Here is a 15,339-nt window from a genome sequence, read left to right on the forward strand (position 1 = left end):
TATCTCTACAATGGCGCCACCAAGAGGCTTTAAAATGTTACTACAGATTATTTCTTGAGCAACAGGAGAGTGCAGATCTGATTTATCTCTCCAGGGTCTCAAACCGAGGAAACATACGTTAATAAAACCTTTTATTGAAAGTGCTGGAATGTACACTTTAAGAAAAAAGAAAGGAAAATAAAGTTTGCCACCAAGCTTCCTCCGCTTTCCTCTTTTCTCCTCAATAAACCGGATTCTTTCCAGTCCTTTTTTAAAGAAAAGTCAAATTTCATCCTCTTCAGAAACAATCTTTGTTGTTTATATTACAACCTGTCAGAAAACTATTTACAAATCATACAAAAAGAACAACAATAAAAGCTGTTTATCATCCCGTTTCTGCAACTAGTCCAAACAAAATCATTCACTCTTTTAGGAGCTCAACAAAAGAGCCGAACGGAAAATCACAGAGTCAAACGTCCGTCAAGTCGAGAGTCAACAGGAGTCCTTATCAGCCGGGTGTGAGGAGCTGGAAGTGGATTCTCTGCCTCAGAGATATGAGTGAATAAAGGAGCAAACCAGAGTCCAGCCTCAGAGACGGACTGGTTTTACTGGACTCTGTACTTGTAGAACCAGCAGAGACCCTTAGTGAAGTTCCAGCCCAGAGAGATGGAGAGGACGTAGATGAGGCCTAGCAGAGCGAACGGGTAGAGCAGCACCACCGTGTTACTCAGGAAGGGCAGGGCTGCAACACGAGACGGAGACACCAGCAGATAAACATCAGAAATACATCAGAAATCTAACCAGGTACAAGAAATGCAAACAGGACGTCTTTAAGAGGGGACTCACCGTTGTAGCCTAAGAATGTGATGTAGAGATAATAACCTATTGCGATGAGCCACAAAGAGTTCCCAATAAAATATCCCAGGAACCAGTCTGCGTTAATCACCACAATGTCTGAAACACAGAGAAGAGTGACTGTCGTATGAGAATGCAGAATTATTAACAAGTGTGTTTTAAAACTGATGCACGCCGTGTCCTCGTAAGTTTAACTTGATGTCATTTTGTCCTAATAAGTATAGAAAACGCCCCCTGACACCCATATAAGGGCATGAGACTGCAGAGCCTTGTGCAGAAGTCACAGGATCAAAAAGTAGAGTGTGCTGATGTTGTTCAGACCTGAACTGTGTTAGGAACCAGGCTGTAAACATGTTTATTTCTGCTGTAAAATTCAGATTCTTTAAGTGGGTGTGTATGTGGTTACTGGTGCTTCTGCAGCAGCCTCTAGTGGACACCAGAGGAACTGCAGTTTCAACATTTTTCAAACTGGAGTATCGTTTGTCTTTTATTTCCTCTTTATTTTATTTTGTGAAGCACTTTGCAAAACTGTTTTGTGCTGAAGTGCTTTATAAATAAAGTTAATCATCATTATTATAATAAAAGCTTATCTCATACTCATAATTTTGCACATTCTGCAGTTTAAACCAAACTTTGCATGCATGAAAGTTGATCAAATTTGAAGTATGCGTACATACATGTATTTTAAAAATATAGAAGGTGCTAAATGAAGAAAACATAATATGCAATAACTCTCTACATGACATGTCAGCACTGAAATGTGCTCTTGATGTCTCTTTCTGCTCAAGAACAGTGGTTGTAAAAGTCACTGTGATGCACCCATCAACGTATTTACAAATCTTTATTTATTTAACAGATCACAAACATCATTTAGTGTGAAATCAAAGATTAAAGGTTGTTGTGATGACATTCAATCAAACACAGGATCTACTCACGGTTGATGAAGAAGAGCTGAAGGAAATGTAGGATGACTAAGAGAGGGTAGAATGCGTTTAGGTGAACGTCGAACGCGTAGCCCCACTCCACGTCGAAATGTCTGCTGGGATTTTTCAGCAGGTATTTGTTCGTGATGAACCTGAAACAGACAAACACATCATGATCCACCTGCAGGAACAGATCCATCTCTGTTATCTCAGGTACACACACTCTCAACTCACCACATAAGAGTTGATATGAGCAGACCGACGCCTATACAGTCCACAATGACGACCCACAGGAGCAGCTTCAGAGTCTCCAGGACCCCCATGTCCAAAACCAGGCCGAAGCCTATCGTTGACACTGCAGAGAAACAGAATTCAGTTATCACAGAATGAACCCAGATGAACGAAATCAAACAGGTAATGTATAAGATGAGTGAAAGAGATGTATCCGATCATCAGTGTGCTTGTCAGACGCACCACAGAGCCAGATGCTGAGCAGGACCAGGAAAGCCGGGTCGTCTCTGGCCCACTGGTCCTTAGTCTGTTTCCTGTAGTGGAAGTTTCTGTAGACTCTCTGCGGGGACGTGAAGAGGTAAAGCATCTGCCACAGAGCGAATTCAAAGTCCATCTGTCTGAAGTGGAGGAGCCGTCGCAGGTATTTGTAGCGTTTGGCGCCCGCCGTGTGGCGTGCGGCGTCCCTGGAGTTGAGGGCACCATTTGTTTGCGGGGAGGTGGTCGGCAACATGGTGCTGATCAGACGTACAGGGAGAAAGAAGGGTGAGATGCAAAGATGAGAGAGGAGGGCAAGTTATTTACATCACACATTATTGAATATATATCGAAAAATCGTGATATATCCTGTATCGTATCAGGCAGTGATTCCCACACCCCTCAACCATCAAGTCAAACTAGCTTGTAGATTTATAATCACGGGTCTAACCCTTTACTTAAATGTGATCTCCTTAAAAATGCAACATTAACTGAAAACTAAGAATGACAACACAGAAAGAGGGGCTGCTATGTCAACACTTTACGACATACTGACACACTCACTTATTCAAATGCACTCTCATAGAAAGCATTTAACTTGTATCTTAAAGCAGTTTGACACACACCATTCAGATATATATCTAATTCCCTCGTTAGCTGACTCTCTGTTTGCGCACCCACATAATTAGCTCGCTGCTAACTAGTGCAGCAACATGAGAAGGCCTGCACGGTTTTATTTAAACACAAGCAGCATAGAAGAAGCCCTAGCTGTTATGAATTAGCTAAACACATTAAAGTCTTTGTTATATGTAACATTCACCTGTTTTGCTGAACTCCTTCGCAGGAGAAAGCACCGACTCTTGCTTGTGTTTGTAGCTGTTCGCAGATGCTTCCTGAACTGTCGCGAAAGTGAACACGTACCTACTTCCGGTTTAGTGTGGTGCATCATGGGAAATGTAGTTGAAGACTGAGGTAGGTCTCTGTGACGTGAAGCGGGAAGGAAGGAAGGAATGAAGTAAAGAATGAAATAAAGAAATAAAGAATGAAATAAAGAAAGAAATAAAGAAAGAAAGAATGAAAGAAAGAAAGACAGAAAGAAAGAAAGGTTGTTTATTTTGATTTAGTATTATTTGAAGATATTAAATGATGTTTTTTTAATAATACAGCAATTCAATTCAATTTAATAAAATGTTTCAATACACATTAATTACTAACAAACTTGATGTGCTTACAACAAACCAAGAAGCCTATAAACAAAGGTCTGCCTATTAGTGTTATTACTACTGTTATTATGACTGTTTTTGTTCTACCTGCATTTTCCTATTTGCTTATTCTTGTCATTTAGTTCATGAAACACCTGAATTCTTCCCTTGTGGATCAGTTAAGCATTATTTTGCTTTATTGAATATGATTCATGTGTTTCTGTATAAAATTTACAAAAATAGGTGACCAGTTAACTTGAAAAATGTAATATGTTATAGCTTTATGAACCTGAGTGGATGTGATCTTTAATAATCACATATTTAATGAACTCAGGATGTGTTTTAATCTCTGTCTAACTCTTCAAATCACTTGCATTCATGCATAACATGATGACATTCTCCTTTATAACGGTGTTATTGAGTAGTATTAAGGTTGTAAACTTTTGGAGTGTACCTCAAAATGTTCTTATGTGAAGCATTTAGTGAATAGTGAATAGTGATATTCTGAACAATTCTGATGTAGTGTTTCTGCTTACCTCACACTGGTGAAGTAATTTCCCGCGCTTTAGTCATTCACTATAAACTAATGAGAGAAACACATCACTTTTCTTGAGTCCAGCTCACCCAATAGGCTCTGAGAACCTGTGTCAGCCAATGGCGTGCGTCGAAGAAGGGAGTCTCGACCAATAAGCAGTGAGTAGAGTTGTTATAACTGACCAATGGGGCATTGGAAGCATTGTGTGACCGAAGCAGGGTCTGCCGGGCTCATTTCGCCGCTTCACCACCCGGCTGGTTCTTTTTGGATCTCACTGCAATGGCGGAACAGCAGCAGTTCTACCTCTTGCTGGGCAACCTGATGAGCCCTGACAACAGCATCAGGAAACAATCAGAGGTGAGTGGAGGAATCGGAGCTGTAGTTTGAGGATGACAAGTTTAGAGAAGGAAGAAATCAGGGGCGGTTGGGGGCTAGCTGGGGCTAACCGACGCCTAGCTGCTCCTGGTTGGCGGCGCGCGCAGTTAGCTCTCACGTCACGGTGCGAACTCACCGCGTCAGTTCGCTTAGACTCGCATCCGCCCTGACTTCGCGGAGATTACTGAGTTTGGTAAACCCAGCCTTTGACGTGGTGAATGGAATACTGGCACTTAACAACAAGACAGTCAGGACAATAAATAAAGAATGAAAACTAACCTTAAAAATTCTATTTAAAAATACTATCTGTACAAAGAAAGGTATAAGACCACTTTTAAGACATAAATAAATGAATTAGCCTAAGCCAGAGTGCACATTTTAGTGGATGAATATGACCATAAAACATGTTGGAGAATCATTTCCAATATTGCACGTGGTTGTTGAGATGTTCCACTGGAAATCAAGGATTTATCACGGGAGTAACATGTAACTTTGTAACAGCTCACTATATCAAAACCACATATTTTTAAGAAAATTATTTAATAGTTTAAAGTCTCTATGATGAGATTTGTGTATTCTAAAGAAGCTAAAATAAAGAATAGAGGCAGACGAGTTCAGGCGAAGTGTTGGCGCGCAGTTCGCCCATTGCTTCCAACACACAACAAACGCCCCGTGCGTCTCCCACCGCGTCAGTTCGCTTCCAGTGTGTAGCCCACGTGCAAAGCACAGCAGCCACACTAGCGCTAACTACTCCACCATGTTGCGCAGTTACGCGCAGCCAATAAAGCCTCCTGTCATTAAAACTAAACTGCGTGTTTCTGCGTGTTTGTGTCCCACTCAGTCAGTTTGATATCAAGTGAAATGTTGTGATTGTTGTTATAAACACCTCGGCTGAAATCCCCCTTTGACACCGGAGCTACCAGGCTAAGTCACCTAGCTAGTGGAGGAAGAAGTAGCATGACGCTAAGCAGCTATAGCAGCTAGTTTAGCTCCCTGTGTGGGGTGGATTATTAATAGATCACAGACTTAAGAATCAGAGACTAATCACAGTCACATCAGCAGAGTGATCAGGACTAAAACAGGGTGCGTTATAGAGGGGTGGGCTGTGTTAGCAAGGCTACACGTTATGCAATGGCCTTCAGTCTCTTAACACTAAAACTACCAAGTGCTCCTTTAAATGTAACACGTGACTTTAGGGTGTTCTCCTCACTCATATAGTACTCAAACATCTACGGAATAACCCTTTAAAGCACCCCCAATGTGCTGTTTGAGAGGCGCAGAGATGAGACAACTTTAGGGAAGCTAAATATGAGCTGGATCTGGACTCCTCTAGACCTTTGAAGATGTGCTGAGGTATCTGACACCAAGAGGTCTGCAGCAGATCCTTGTGAGGTCGGGCCTCCATTGATCAGATGTGTCTACTGTACAGGGGTCAGCATGGGCGTGTTTGAGCTCCAGCAGCTCCTGTGTGGTTGGGATTTGGACTCACTGGATTTCTTCTGCTCTCCGTGTGCATCATTAAGCAGAGATGAGACAACTTTAGGGAAGCTAAAAATCAGTGACACCATGACCTGGACTCCTCGAGACCTCTGAAAGTGTGCTGTGGTATCTGACACCAAGAGGTTTGCATCACATCCTTTTAAGACCTGCAAGTTGTGAGGTAGAGCCTCCATTGAACGTTCTACTGTAGGTGCTTCTGGTGGTGGACAGGGGTCAGCATGGGCGTGTTTGAGCTCCAGCAGCTCCTGTGTCGTTGAGATTTGAACTCACTGGATTTCTTCTGCTCTCCGTGCGCATCATTAAGCCATGGCCGCCCGTGACCCTGCCGCCAGTTCACCAGTTCTCCTTCTTTAAGCCACCTTTTGGTTCTGACCCCTCAGGAGCTGCGGGTTTGACCTCAGGAAGTACATCCTGATGCTTGCAGTTAAATTATGTTATATGCAAACACAGTAGATTCAGGCGGACTCAAAAACCAGAGACTGGTTCAGTTTGTCTCTTCAGAGTCATTAGCTCACTTTCAGAGCCGGGTCATCCTCCCTCTGGATTAGCTGCTCTGAGGATTTGTTTGGGGCTCAGTCTCGCTGCCCTATTCACTTTTTCCCACCACGATTACCCAGTGATGGCGATGGAGCATTGTTGCCACAGTTTACCTCTTCAGCGCCCGACTTTTTTGGATGAGGTAGTCGAATCTTATCACACTCCCCTCGCTCGTTTGGCAGTCAGCGGTTTGCTTTGTACACCGCAGACTGTCTGCCGCGGATGCTAAGCTCATTGGAATTCATCCTGTACAGAAACACTCCCTCTCTGTGGCAATGGGACATCATCCCTTTGGAGGAGACACCGACCCGGTTTTAAAGTCTTAAATATTTACATTTCAGGCTCTCACTTCCTGGATTACCACATTAAAGATGTGATCAGACACGAAGCAACAGGAGGTGTTTATTCTCTCTTAATGATCAGGGACATGTGCTGAAGCTAGAGGACATGTATCACTTCTGTTGCACATATTTCACGTCTTCTGCTGCTGAAAATAAGCCGGATGTGGACTCCAAGGTGTCAAGATAACTCACTTTACACAGTTAATACAGAAGTTGCCAGATCTGATGGAAACAAGCTCGTAAATATCTGTTAACGTTGTTTTTTTTTAAGGAAATCGAGAGATATTTGATCACTTTTTGGATAAATCTTGTGAACAGAGAAGGGAGACATGTAAGCAGCAAGCCCCACTGCATCAAACTTTTTAGACACAGGCCCCAAAAAGCTCCTCCTGAGACTCCCCGTGTGTGAATTCAAGAGGCTCCTCTTCTAAGCCCGACCCCTAAGTCCATCCTGCCGTTTCCATTCAAAGGGTCAGTCTTCTGATTTCTCCCCCCACCAGGCCATCACACCGCCCAGCTTCACTCCTCCCCATCTCTCCTTCTTTATCATGCAAATGTGCGCATTTGCAAGGAGCCAGTTTGAGGTGTTGGCTGCAAAAAGTAGGCTTTCTTTTTCACCCGGGTAAAGGGTTCAGATGACGTGCGATCGTGTTTACAGGTTACACGGTTCTCTCTGCAGCCCCCCCCCCGAGGAGAGTCCTGTGAGTCTCCTGTGGCTTTAATGAAGCAGCTCGAGAGCAGAGAGGATCAAAACAAAGGCACAACAAGGCAATCCTAGCTCCTCCTTCATGCAAACTTCATCTTCTAATTGAAACAGTGTTGATCTGAGTTAGAAGTTTGATTAAATGTTTACTAAGTGGGCCTGCATGGTCAATCAGAGTACAAGTCAGGGTGTGATCTCTTTAGGTCTGCTTCTACGTCAGCCCTGGCTGAGCTGATGTGTCACAGGGCTGGTCTTCTGATGTTTCCTGAATGTGTTTGCATTAAATAACCCAAACTGTGTCTCATCCTAACCGCTGTGTGATTATTTCCCCCCCGCAGGAGACCTATGACACCATCCCGGGTCAGAACAAGATCACATTCCTGCTGCAGGCCATCAGAGATGCAGCCGCTGCAGAGGAGGTTAGTACCCGACACACTGACGTCTCTGTTTGAAGCTTTAAAGTCGACACAGAAGATTCCACTCTCCTTTTTAGTTGGAAGCATCTCCTCTCCTGTGAGCTCCAGAGAGGAGCAGCACTGCTGGCATTTGGGGAATGCAGTCGGGTCATCACATGGCGGAACCCTCTATGACTGACGCACCGCTCCGGGTTATGACTCCCAGCTTTGGCATTTGGACAGTTGTGTTTACTCCGAGTCCAGCAGCTGCTCTCTCCCTCACGTTTCCTCTCCTCCTCTTCTTCACCTCGAGGTTGATATTTTTAGAGTCCTGAAACGGGAGCAGGCGGCGGAGAGGAGCAGGGTCCACGGAGAGTGACTCTGCCTTTTCTGAGATGCTGCAACTTTTATCTTTTTGTTTTCAAGTCTTTAGACTCAGTTTTAGCTTTGTGTTCACTCAGACGCAGACTTTAGAAAGTGCTGCTTCAGGTCGACATCTCAGGGTTAGAGCCGCAGAAAACAAACACATGCAGCGTTTCTCTTCACATGAAACGCCGCAGGCTGCTGCTGAAGTGTGGAGATGAGATAGGGAGCTTTGAATTTGTGCAGAAATACTAAATCAAGAGTGGGAATATTGTGAAAGTGGCCTCAAAGTTTCAGTCCTGAGTAATGAATCAGTGTTTCTCCTGTTCAAGTTGAAACTGCCAGAATCAAGCTGTTGTGTAAACAAGTTTCTAATCCTATTACGATCAAATCAACATGAGAAGCAGCTCTCTCCCTCGCCGCATGGTGTCACAGTCTCACCTCTGTGCTGAAACCCTCTCAGGTCAAACAGATGGCGGCGGTGCTGCTGCGGCGGCTGCTGTCGTCGTCCTTCGAGGAGATCTACCCGGGCCTGACGGTGGAGATGCAGACGGCCATCAAGACGGAGCTGCTGACCAGCATCCAGCAGGAGAACACGCCCAACATCCGCAAGAAGGTGTGCGACATCGCCGCCGAGCTCTGCCGCAACCTCATCGGTAAGAACTCCATCCAGAAACTTCACAGGAGAAAATGTAAATCATAAGAAACACACACTGACTCTTAGCGTTTGTGATGATGTTTCTATGTAGACGACGATGGGAACAATCAGTGGCCAGAGCTGCTGAAGTTCCTCTTCGACTCTGTGAACTCAGAAAAGGTCACCCTCCGAGAAGCCGCCCTGCACATATTCTGGTGAGTCCCTCGTTCACGTCTTTTAAAGCGACACCACGTTAACCTTCACACAGACGCACTCACGTGTCCTCTCAACTTCTTCAGGAACTTCCCCGGGATCTTTGGGAACCAGCAGCAGCATTACATGGAGGTCATCAAGCGCATGCTGGTGCAGTGCATGCAGGACCAGGCCAACCCTCATGTAAGCTCTCACACTCCTGAGGAAGATGATTTCCTGTTTTATGAGATTGACTTTAACTTTCTGTAACGACTCCTCAGATTCGTACCCTGGCTGCTCGGGCTGCGGCGTCCTTCGTCCTCTCCAATGAAAGCAACTCGGCGCTCCTGAAGCACTTCGCAGACCTCCTGCCGGGAATCCTGCAGGTGAGATGAAACATTCACATTTGTTTTATGACTTTTTATTGATGCTTGTAAACGGCACAGTTTTACGTGCGTCCTGTTTCTGTGTAAAATGTAAATAAACTCCACAAAGCAAACACACACAGAGAGTAAATACGGAGCCTGTGTGAGTGAGGACTTTGTGTAGCTGTGTGTTTGCTCTCAGTGTGGAGCTGGTTTATGGTCTGTCATCTGAAGACTGTTTGCTCACAGAGCGTCTTTATTAATCAGTCACTCTGTGGTGCAAACACACCGACTGTTAGCTGCCACTACAACATCCAGATATCAGAGTTTCTAGAGTCCTGGTCTAACTGTAGTGGCTTTTAAAAGTCATGAAATCAACAATTAAACCTTTAAAAGTGTCTTTAAATGTAACCTGCACGTCATGTTTCCCTGAGTAGAATGTTTCTGACCACTGACCTCAGCTTCTGTCGTTGTGAAACCAGGCGGTGAACGAGTCCTGCTACCAGGGGGACGACTCTGTGCTCAAGTCTTTGGTGGAGATTGCCGACACAGCTCCCAAATACCTGAGACCCAACCTGGAGCCGACGCTGCAGCTGTGTCTCAAGGTGAGTCTGCGGAACACAACAGAAGTCCAGATGAAGCGTCCTGCTTAGTGTGCGATCAGATGTTAAGTTTGTCGTGTCCCCTCAGCTCTGTGCAGACACCAACCTCACAAACATGCAGAGGCAGCTCGCCCTGGAGGTCATCGTCACTTTGTCGGAGACCGCGGCTGCCATGCTGAGGAAACACACCTCCATCGTGGCTGAGAGCGGTGAGCGTCTCTTCCTCCTTTCATGAATACTTGAGTCTGATAGATTAGACGGATGAGTGACGTCTGTTTGTCGGATTGCAGTGCCGCAGATGTTGGCAATGATGGTGGACCTGGAGGACGACGACGAGTGGGCCATGGCGGACGAGCTGGAGGATGACGACTTCGACAGGTGAGAGCTGGTGGACAGTACGCAAATAAACACAAACTTTACATCCTTTAAATATCAGGGACCTAGAGGAAGAGGGTTAAAACAAAGGTAGAAATAGAGGTTTGAATATGTTACTGTCATCCCTCAGCAACGCCGTAGCCGGGGAGAGCGCTCTGGACAGAATCGCCTGTGGTCTGGGAGGAAAAATCATTCTGCCAATGATCAAACAACACATCATGACCATGCTGCAGAACCGTGAGTGAAAAGATTCAAACTGGTGTTCAGAGTCAGACCCCTCAGGAGGAACGAGAGCAGAGGATAATAATCAACCGTGTGTGTGTTTGTGTTCAGCTGACTGGAAGTACCGCCACGCCGGGCTCATGGCGCTCTCTGCCATCGGGGAGGGCTGCCACCAGCAGATGGAAGCCATCCTGCAGGAGATCGTCAGCTTCGTCCTCCTCTTCTGCTCCGACCCTGTAAGAGTCAAACTTTATTCAAACACAGATTTAACTTGAGATTATAGATTTGTTTATTCTAATTTTCCTCTTCTGTCCTCAGCACCCCAGAGTCCGCTACGCCGCCTGCAACGCCATCGGGCAGATGGCCACAGACTTCGCCCCGACCTTCCAGAAGAAGTTCCACGACAAGGTAACTTAAGGTCATCTTGTAGCTCAGACCTCCAACATGAAGTCACCGCAGAGACTCTGACCTCGCCTCCTTCCTCCTCCCAGGTGATCTCCGCCCTCCTGCAGACCATGGAGGACCAGAGTAACCCTCGGGTGCAGGCTCACGCTGCAGCTGCTCTCATCAACTTCACAGAGGACTGTCCCAAAACTCTGCTGATCCCGTATCTGGACAGCCTGGTGCAGCACCTCCACGTCATCATGGTGGCCAAGCTGCAGGAGGTAAGAGGGTTGAAGTCGTCACAGCTGTCTCACTAACTCGCTACACGTCAGGGTTTTTAAACGAGTCCATCTCTCCTCCTGCAGCTGATACAAAAAGGCACCAAACTGGTCCTGGAGCAGGTGGTGACCTCCATTGCCTCAGTGGCCGACACGGCGGAGGAGAAGTTTGTGCCGTACTACGACCTGTTCATGCCGTCGCTCAAACACATCGTGGAGAACGCCGTGCAGAAGGAGCTCCGGCTGCTGCGAGGGAAAACCATTGAGTGCATCAGTCTGATCGGACTCGCCGTCGGAAAGGAGAAGGTACGAAGAACTCTGCAGCTCAGCTCAGCGTCCTGACGTCAGCTGATGTTTAAAGGTTTGACTGCTCATTCTTCAAACATCGTCACGCTCTCCTTCTCTCGTTCAGTTCATGCCCGACGCCTCGGCCGTCATGCAGCTGCTCCTCAAAACTCAGACGGACTTCAACGACCTGGAGGACGACGACCCTCAGGTACAGAGTCCTAAAAGTAACCTGAAGTCTCTGCTGTGTCTTTATGTCCCCGTACCTTCTTATGACCGTTCTGTCTGTGGTCCAGATCTCGTACATGATCTCTGCCTGGGCCAGGATGTGTAAGATCCTGGGGAAGGAGTTCCAGCAGTACCTGCCTGTGGTGATGGGTCCGCTGATGAAGACGGCCTCCATCAAGCCAGAGGTGGCCCTGCTGGACAGTAAGTCACACAACAGAGAGAACAAGGAGGATTTAACTGCTGGATCACTGAGCAAACTACTCACATGTGTGTCTGTTTGCAGCTCAGGACATGGAGAACATATCAGAGGACGACGGCTGGGAGTTTGTGAATCTCGGAGACCAGCAGAGTTTTGGAATCAAGACGGCTGGGCTGGAGGAGAAGGCCACGGCGTGCCAGATGCTGGTGAGTGACTCAGAGCGTCACAGGTGTGATGTGAGGCGGAGCTGTCAGAGCTGTGAGTAACACTGTGTCCTCCAGGTGTGCTACGCCAAAGAGCTGAAGGAGGGCTTCGTGGAGTACACGGAGCAGGTGGTGAAGCTGATGGTTCCTCTGCTCAAGTTCTACTTCCATGATGATATCCTTTTCGTTAGAGACGTGACAAACATCATCAAATCATCAAGTTTAAAATGTTTCTGATGCAAAAAAAGTAGTCTCTGAGGTTTCTTTAACCACCTCACGTGTTCGAGTGGCCGCCGCTGAGTCCATGCCTCTGCTGCTGGAGTGTGCGAGAGTCAGAGGCCCGGAGTACCTGACCCAGATGTGGCACTTCATGTGCGACGCTCTCATCAAGTCCATCGGCACCGAGCCCGACTCGGACGTCCTCTCTGAGATCATGCACTCGTTCGCCAAGGTGAGCCTAAAGCAAACATTAAAGTTCAGATCCTGCAGAGTCAACCCCTCAGGTCTGGTGTCTGAGTCTGTGTTTGCTTGTTTCAGTGCATCGAGCTGATGGGGGACGGCTGCCTCAACAACGAGCATTTCGACGAGCTGAGCGGCATCTTGAAGGGGAAACTGGAGGAGCACTTTAAGAACCAGGAGCTCCGACAGGGTGAGAGCATGATCAGACTCTAACCTGACTCTGTCTGCATAAGAAGAGAAACATGTTTTAACTGGATTAAATCTGTTCTCTTCCAGCGAAGCGACAGGATGAGGACTACGACGAGCAGGTGGAGGAGACGCTACAAGACGAGGTAAATAAAGCAGACTGAGCTTCGTTTATACTTGCATGAAAATGAAGACCCGAGTGCTGATTTATCTCTCCTGCAGGATGAGAACGACGTGTACATCCTCACCAAAGTGTCCGACATTCTGCACTCGGTGTTCAGCAGCTACAAAGAAAAGGTGCTGCCGTGGTTCGAACAGCTGCTGCAGCTCATCGTCCAGCTCATTGTGAGTACAACCTCTTCATTATGAGACCGTGCACAGACTCAGGGCGGCCACTAGATGGTGCTAGAGTGTCATCTTAAACACTGACGGGTGCAGGTTTCTGTCCCGGGATGAAACTGGAGGATGTTTTGGAGCAGAGGAAGAGAAATCCATGAGAATGTTTACATTTTTTAAATTATGATGCATAAAAGCCTCAAATTCTCACATTAGTTGAAATATATAGTTAATTTTCCACCTCACTGACTCACCTGGTGTCCTCCTCCTGTGTCCAGTGTCCCAACAGGCCGTGGGCAGACAGGCAGTGGGGTCTGTGCATCTTCGACGACGTGGTGGAGCACTGCAGCCCCTCCTCCTTCAAATACGCTGAGTACTTCCTGCGGCCGATGCTGCAGTCGCTGTGTGACACGAGCCCCGAGGTCCGGCAGGCCGCCGCGTATGGTGTTGGCGTCATGGCGCAGAATGGAGGAGAGAGCTACCGCCCGTTCTGCACAGGTACGGCCGTGCTCAGCTCACCTGAGATCATCGATGAAGTCGTTCCTTTGAGTCACTCATCTCTTTTGATTTGACGTTTGTGCTTCAGAGGCGATCCCCATGCTGGTCCAGGTCATCCAGGCGGCCGACTCACGCTCCAAAGAGAACGTCAACGCCACGGAGAACTGCATCTCTGCCGTCGGTAAGGTCATGAGGTTCAGACCCGAGTGCGTCAACGTCAACGAGATCCTCCCGCACTGGCTCAGCTGGCTGCCGCTCAACGAGGACAAAGAGGAGGCGGTGCACACCTTCGACTTCCTGTGTGACCTCATCGAAAGGTAAGAGATCCTCCCTCTCGCTCGCTGTCTTCTGTCCTCTTCCTCTGTTGGGTGAACCTTCTGACTGTCTTCTCCTCGCAGCAACAACCCCATCGTCCTCGGTCCGGACAACGCCAACCTGCCCAAGATCTTCCTCATCATCGCAGACGGAGTGGCCAACGAATCGGTGAAGAGTGAAGACGCGTGCAGCAAACGGCTCGCCAACGTCATCCGTCAAGTCCAGGTGAGACCGCCTCGCCCTCGTTTTCTCTCTCTCTGCATCAGTGTGTTTTTGAGGTTCAGGAGGTCTAACCTGTCGTCGTGTCCCGCAGGTCTCGGCAGGATTGTGGACGCAGTGTGTATCGACACTGAACGAGACGCAGCAGAGAGCCATACAGGACCTACTGAACACTGCCTGAGCCTGTACCCCCGTCACCTCCCTGCTCTAAAACATAAAATAAAGCCCATGAAGAAGAAAAGCCGAGTTCTCGGACCTCCTGCATACACTCCCTGTCCTCCCTCTCGCTCTGATCTGTAGTGTGTATGGACGCCGGCTTCACCCCATCACCGCCCCCCCAACCCTGATATCAAACAACCCCACGTACGCCGGGGGGGAGCAGGGCGGATATTTACGACGACGGAGGACTTTCAAAGACTTTCACCCTGAATCAAGGCGGGCGGATGGCGAGAGGATCCACGTCCCCCGTTCTTTAATGTGTCTTCTATCTGGACGTTTTGTTTCCAACCATTCCCTGATGACAGTCTAGGACTCCACGCCACCCCGGACGCACACTCATCGGACAGTCGGGCTCAGTAAGGGGGGGGGGGGGAGTGGGGGAAACGGGGACATTTGAATGGACTGATGGATTGAACGAGGTGAAATGCACACTGGGCGATCACTGCCTGTCTCCTGTGAATTCTTTTCTTTTTTTTTTTGTATTTTTATTTGATTCTCTTGTTCAGTGTTCCCAGTGTTACCTGGTTTGGGGGGGGACGGCCTCCGCTCTGAGGGTTTGTCTCTACAGTAACGGCATGTTAAGTGGCTAACTCTAGAACATATACATAGTTAGGAAATGTACATCCTGGTCGTCTGGGAGATTTACGCAGCTTTTTTTCCTCCATAGCCTTCCAGAAGAGTTTCTGAATGTTCGCTGAACGGTTGTCAGCCCTTTAGGTAGCATCGTACATCGGGGGGAGGAGGGGCTCTCAGATCAGAGCAATAATCTGTCAGGAGTCACGTGACACGTCAGAGGGACTTGAGATGTAGAGTTTATGTAAAACGCGTGCTACCATACTCTTAACTTTACGGTTTGACCCTTTGCAGTCCTGCAGGTTTGTGATGGAACTCCAGAAAATACCAACAATAAAAATTCCATTTCAGAAAAACCCAGAGTTCTTCT

The 15,339-nt window shown here is 47.3% G+C and overlaps 2 protein-coding genes across 3 annotated transcripts; one reads left to right on the plus strand and one right to left on the minus strand.

Annotated features, from left to right (window-relative positions):
• Positions 1–118: 118 nt before the first annotated feature.
• Positions 119–4,426, minus strand: unc50 (unc-50 homolog (C. elegans)). Of its 2 annotated transcripts, none has more exons than XM_034677327.1 (7): positions 4,070–4,426; positions 3,064–3,223; positions 2,232–2,503; positions 1,992–2,112; positions 1,770–1,909; positions 826–933; positions 119–721 (listed from the first exon to the last, which is right to left on the minus strand). In XM_034677327.1, the coding sequence occupies exons 3-7, from the start codon at positions 2,497–2,499 to the stop codon at positions 585–587; spliced, it is 774 nt and encodes a 257-aa protein (XP_034533218.1). In that variant the 5' UTR covers positions 2,500–2,503; positions 3,064–3,223; positions 4,070–4,426; the 3' UTR covers positions 119–584. The 2 variants fall into 2 exon arrangements, with proteins under 2 accessions (XP_034533218.1, XP_034533219.1); XM_034677328.1 differs by having other exon boundaries at positions 3,982–4,426.
• Positions 4,022–15,331, plus strand: kpnb3 (karyopherin (importin) beta 3). Its single transcript, XM_034677318.1, has 26 exons — positions 4,022–4,337; positions 7,775–7,855; positions 8,658–8,850; positions 8,944–9,046; positions 9,131–9,227; positions 9,305–9,409; positions 9,871–9,993; positions 10,079–10,199; positions 10,281–10,368; positions 10,496–10,602; positions 10,699–10,823; positions 10,906–10,995; positions 11,079–11,252; positions 11,337–11,555; positions 11,662–11,745; positions 11,831–11,963; positions 12,046–12,167; positions 12,243–12,339; positions 12,443–12,615; positions 12,702–12,813; positions 12,900–12,955; positions 13,032–13,154; positions 13,424–13,643; positions 13,732–13,960; positions 14,042–14,183; positions 14,272–15,331. Exons 1-26 carry the CDS (start codon positions 4,260–4,262, stop codon positions 14,356–14,358), a joined length of 3,282 nt encoding a protein of 1,093 aa, XP_034533209.1. The 5' UTR covers positions 4,022–4,259; the 3' UTR covers positions 14,359–15,331.
• The last annotated feature ends 8 nt before the right edge of the window (positions 15,332–15,339 follow it).

The sequence above is a fragment of the Notolabrus celidotus genome, chromosome 24, assembly GCF_009762535.1.
Source record: "Notolabrus celidotus isolate fNotCel1 chromosome 24, fNotCel1.pri, whole genome shotgun sequence".
In the NCBI taxonomy this organism is placed as follows: domain Eukaryota; kingdom Metazoa; phylum Chordata; class Actinopteri; order Labriformes; family Labridae; genus Notolabrus; species Notolabrus celidotus.

Excerpts from the sequence above, each read along its gene's own strand:
- unc50 (XM_034677327.1), bottom strand. The coding sequence starts at position 2,499 with ATGTTGCCGACCACCTCCCCGCAAACAAATGGTGCCCTCAACTCCAGG. Across the intron at positions 1,910-1,991 it reads CTCATATCAACTCTTATGTG|GTTCATCACGAACAAATACC; the intron begins GTGAGTTGAGAG and ends TGTCTGTTTCAG. Across the intron at positions 934-1,769 it reads TCAGCTCTTCTTCATCAACC|ACATTGTGGTGATTAACGCA; the intron begins GTGAGTAGATCC and ends TCTGTGTTTCAG.
- kpnb3 (XM_034677318.1), top strand. The coding sequence starts at position 4,260 with ATGGCGGAACAGCAGCAGTTCTACCTCTTGCTGGGCAACCTGATGAGC. Across the intron at positions 10,603-10,698 it reads CATGACCATGCTGCAGAACC|CTGACTGGAAGTACCGCCAC; the intron begins GTGAGTGAAAAG and ends GTTTGTGTTCAG. Across the intron at positions 11,253-11,336 it reads TGGTGGCCAAGCTGCAGGAG|CTGATACAAAAAGGCACCAA; the intron begins GTAAGAGGGTTG and ends CTCCTCCTGCAG.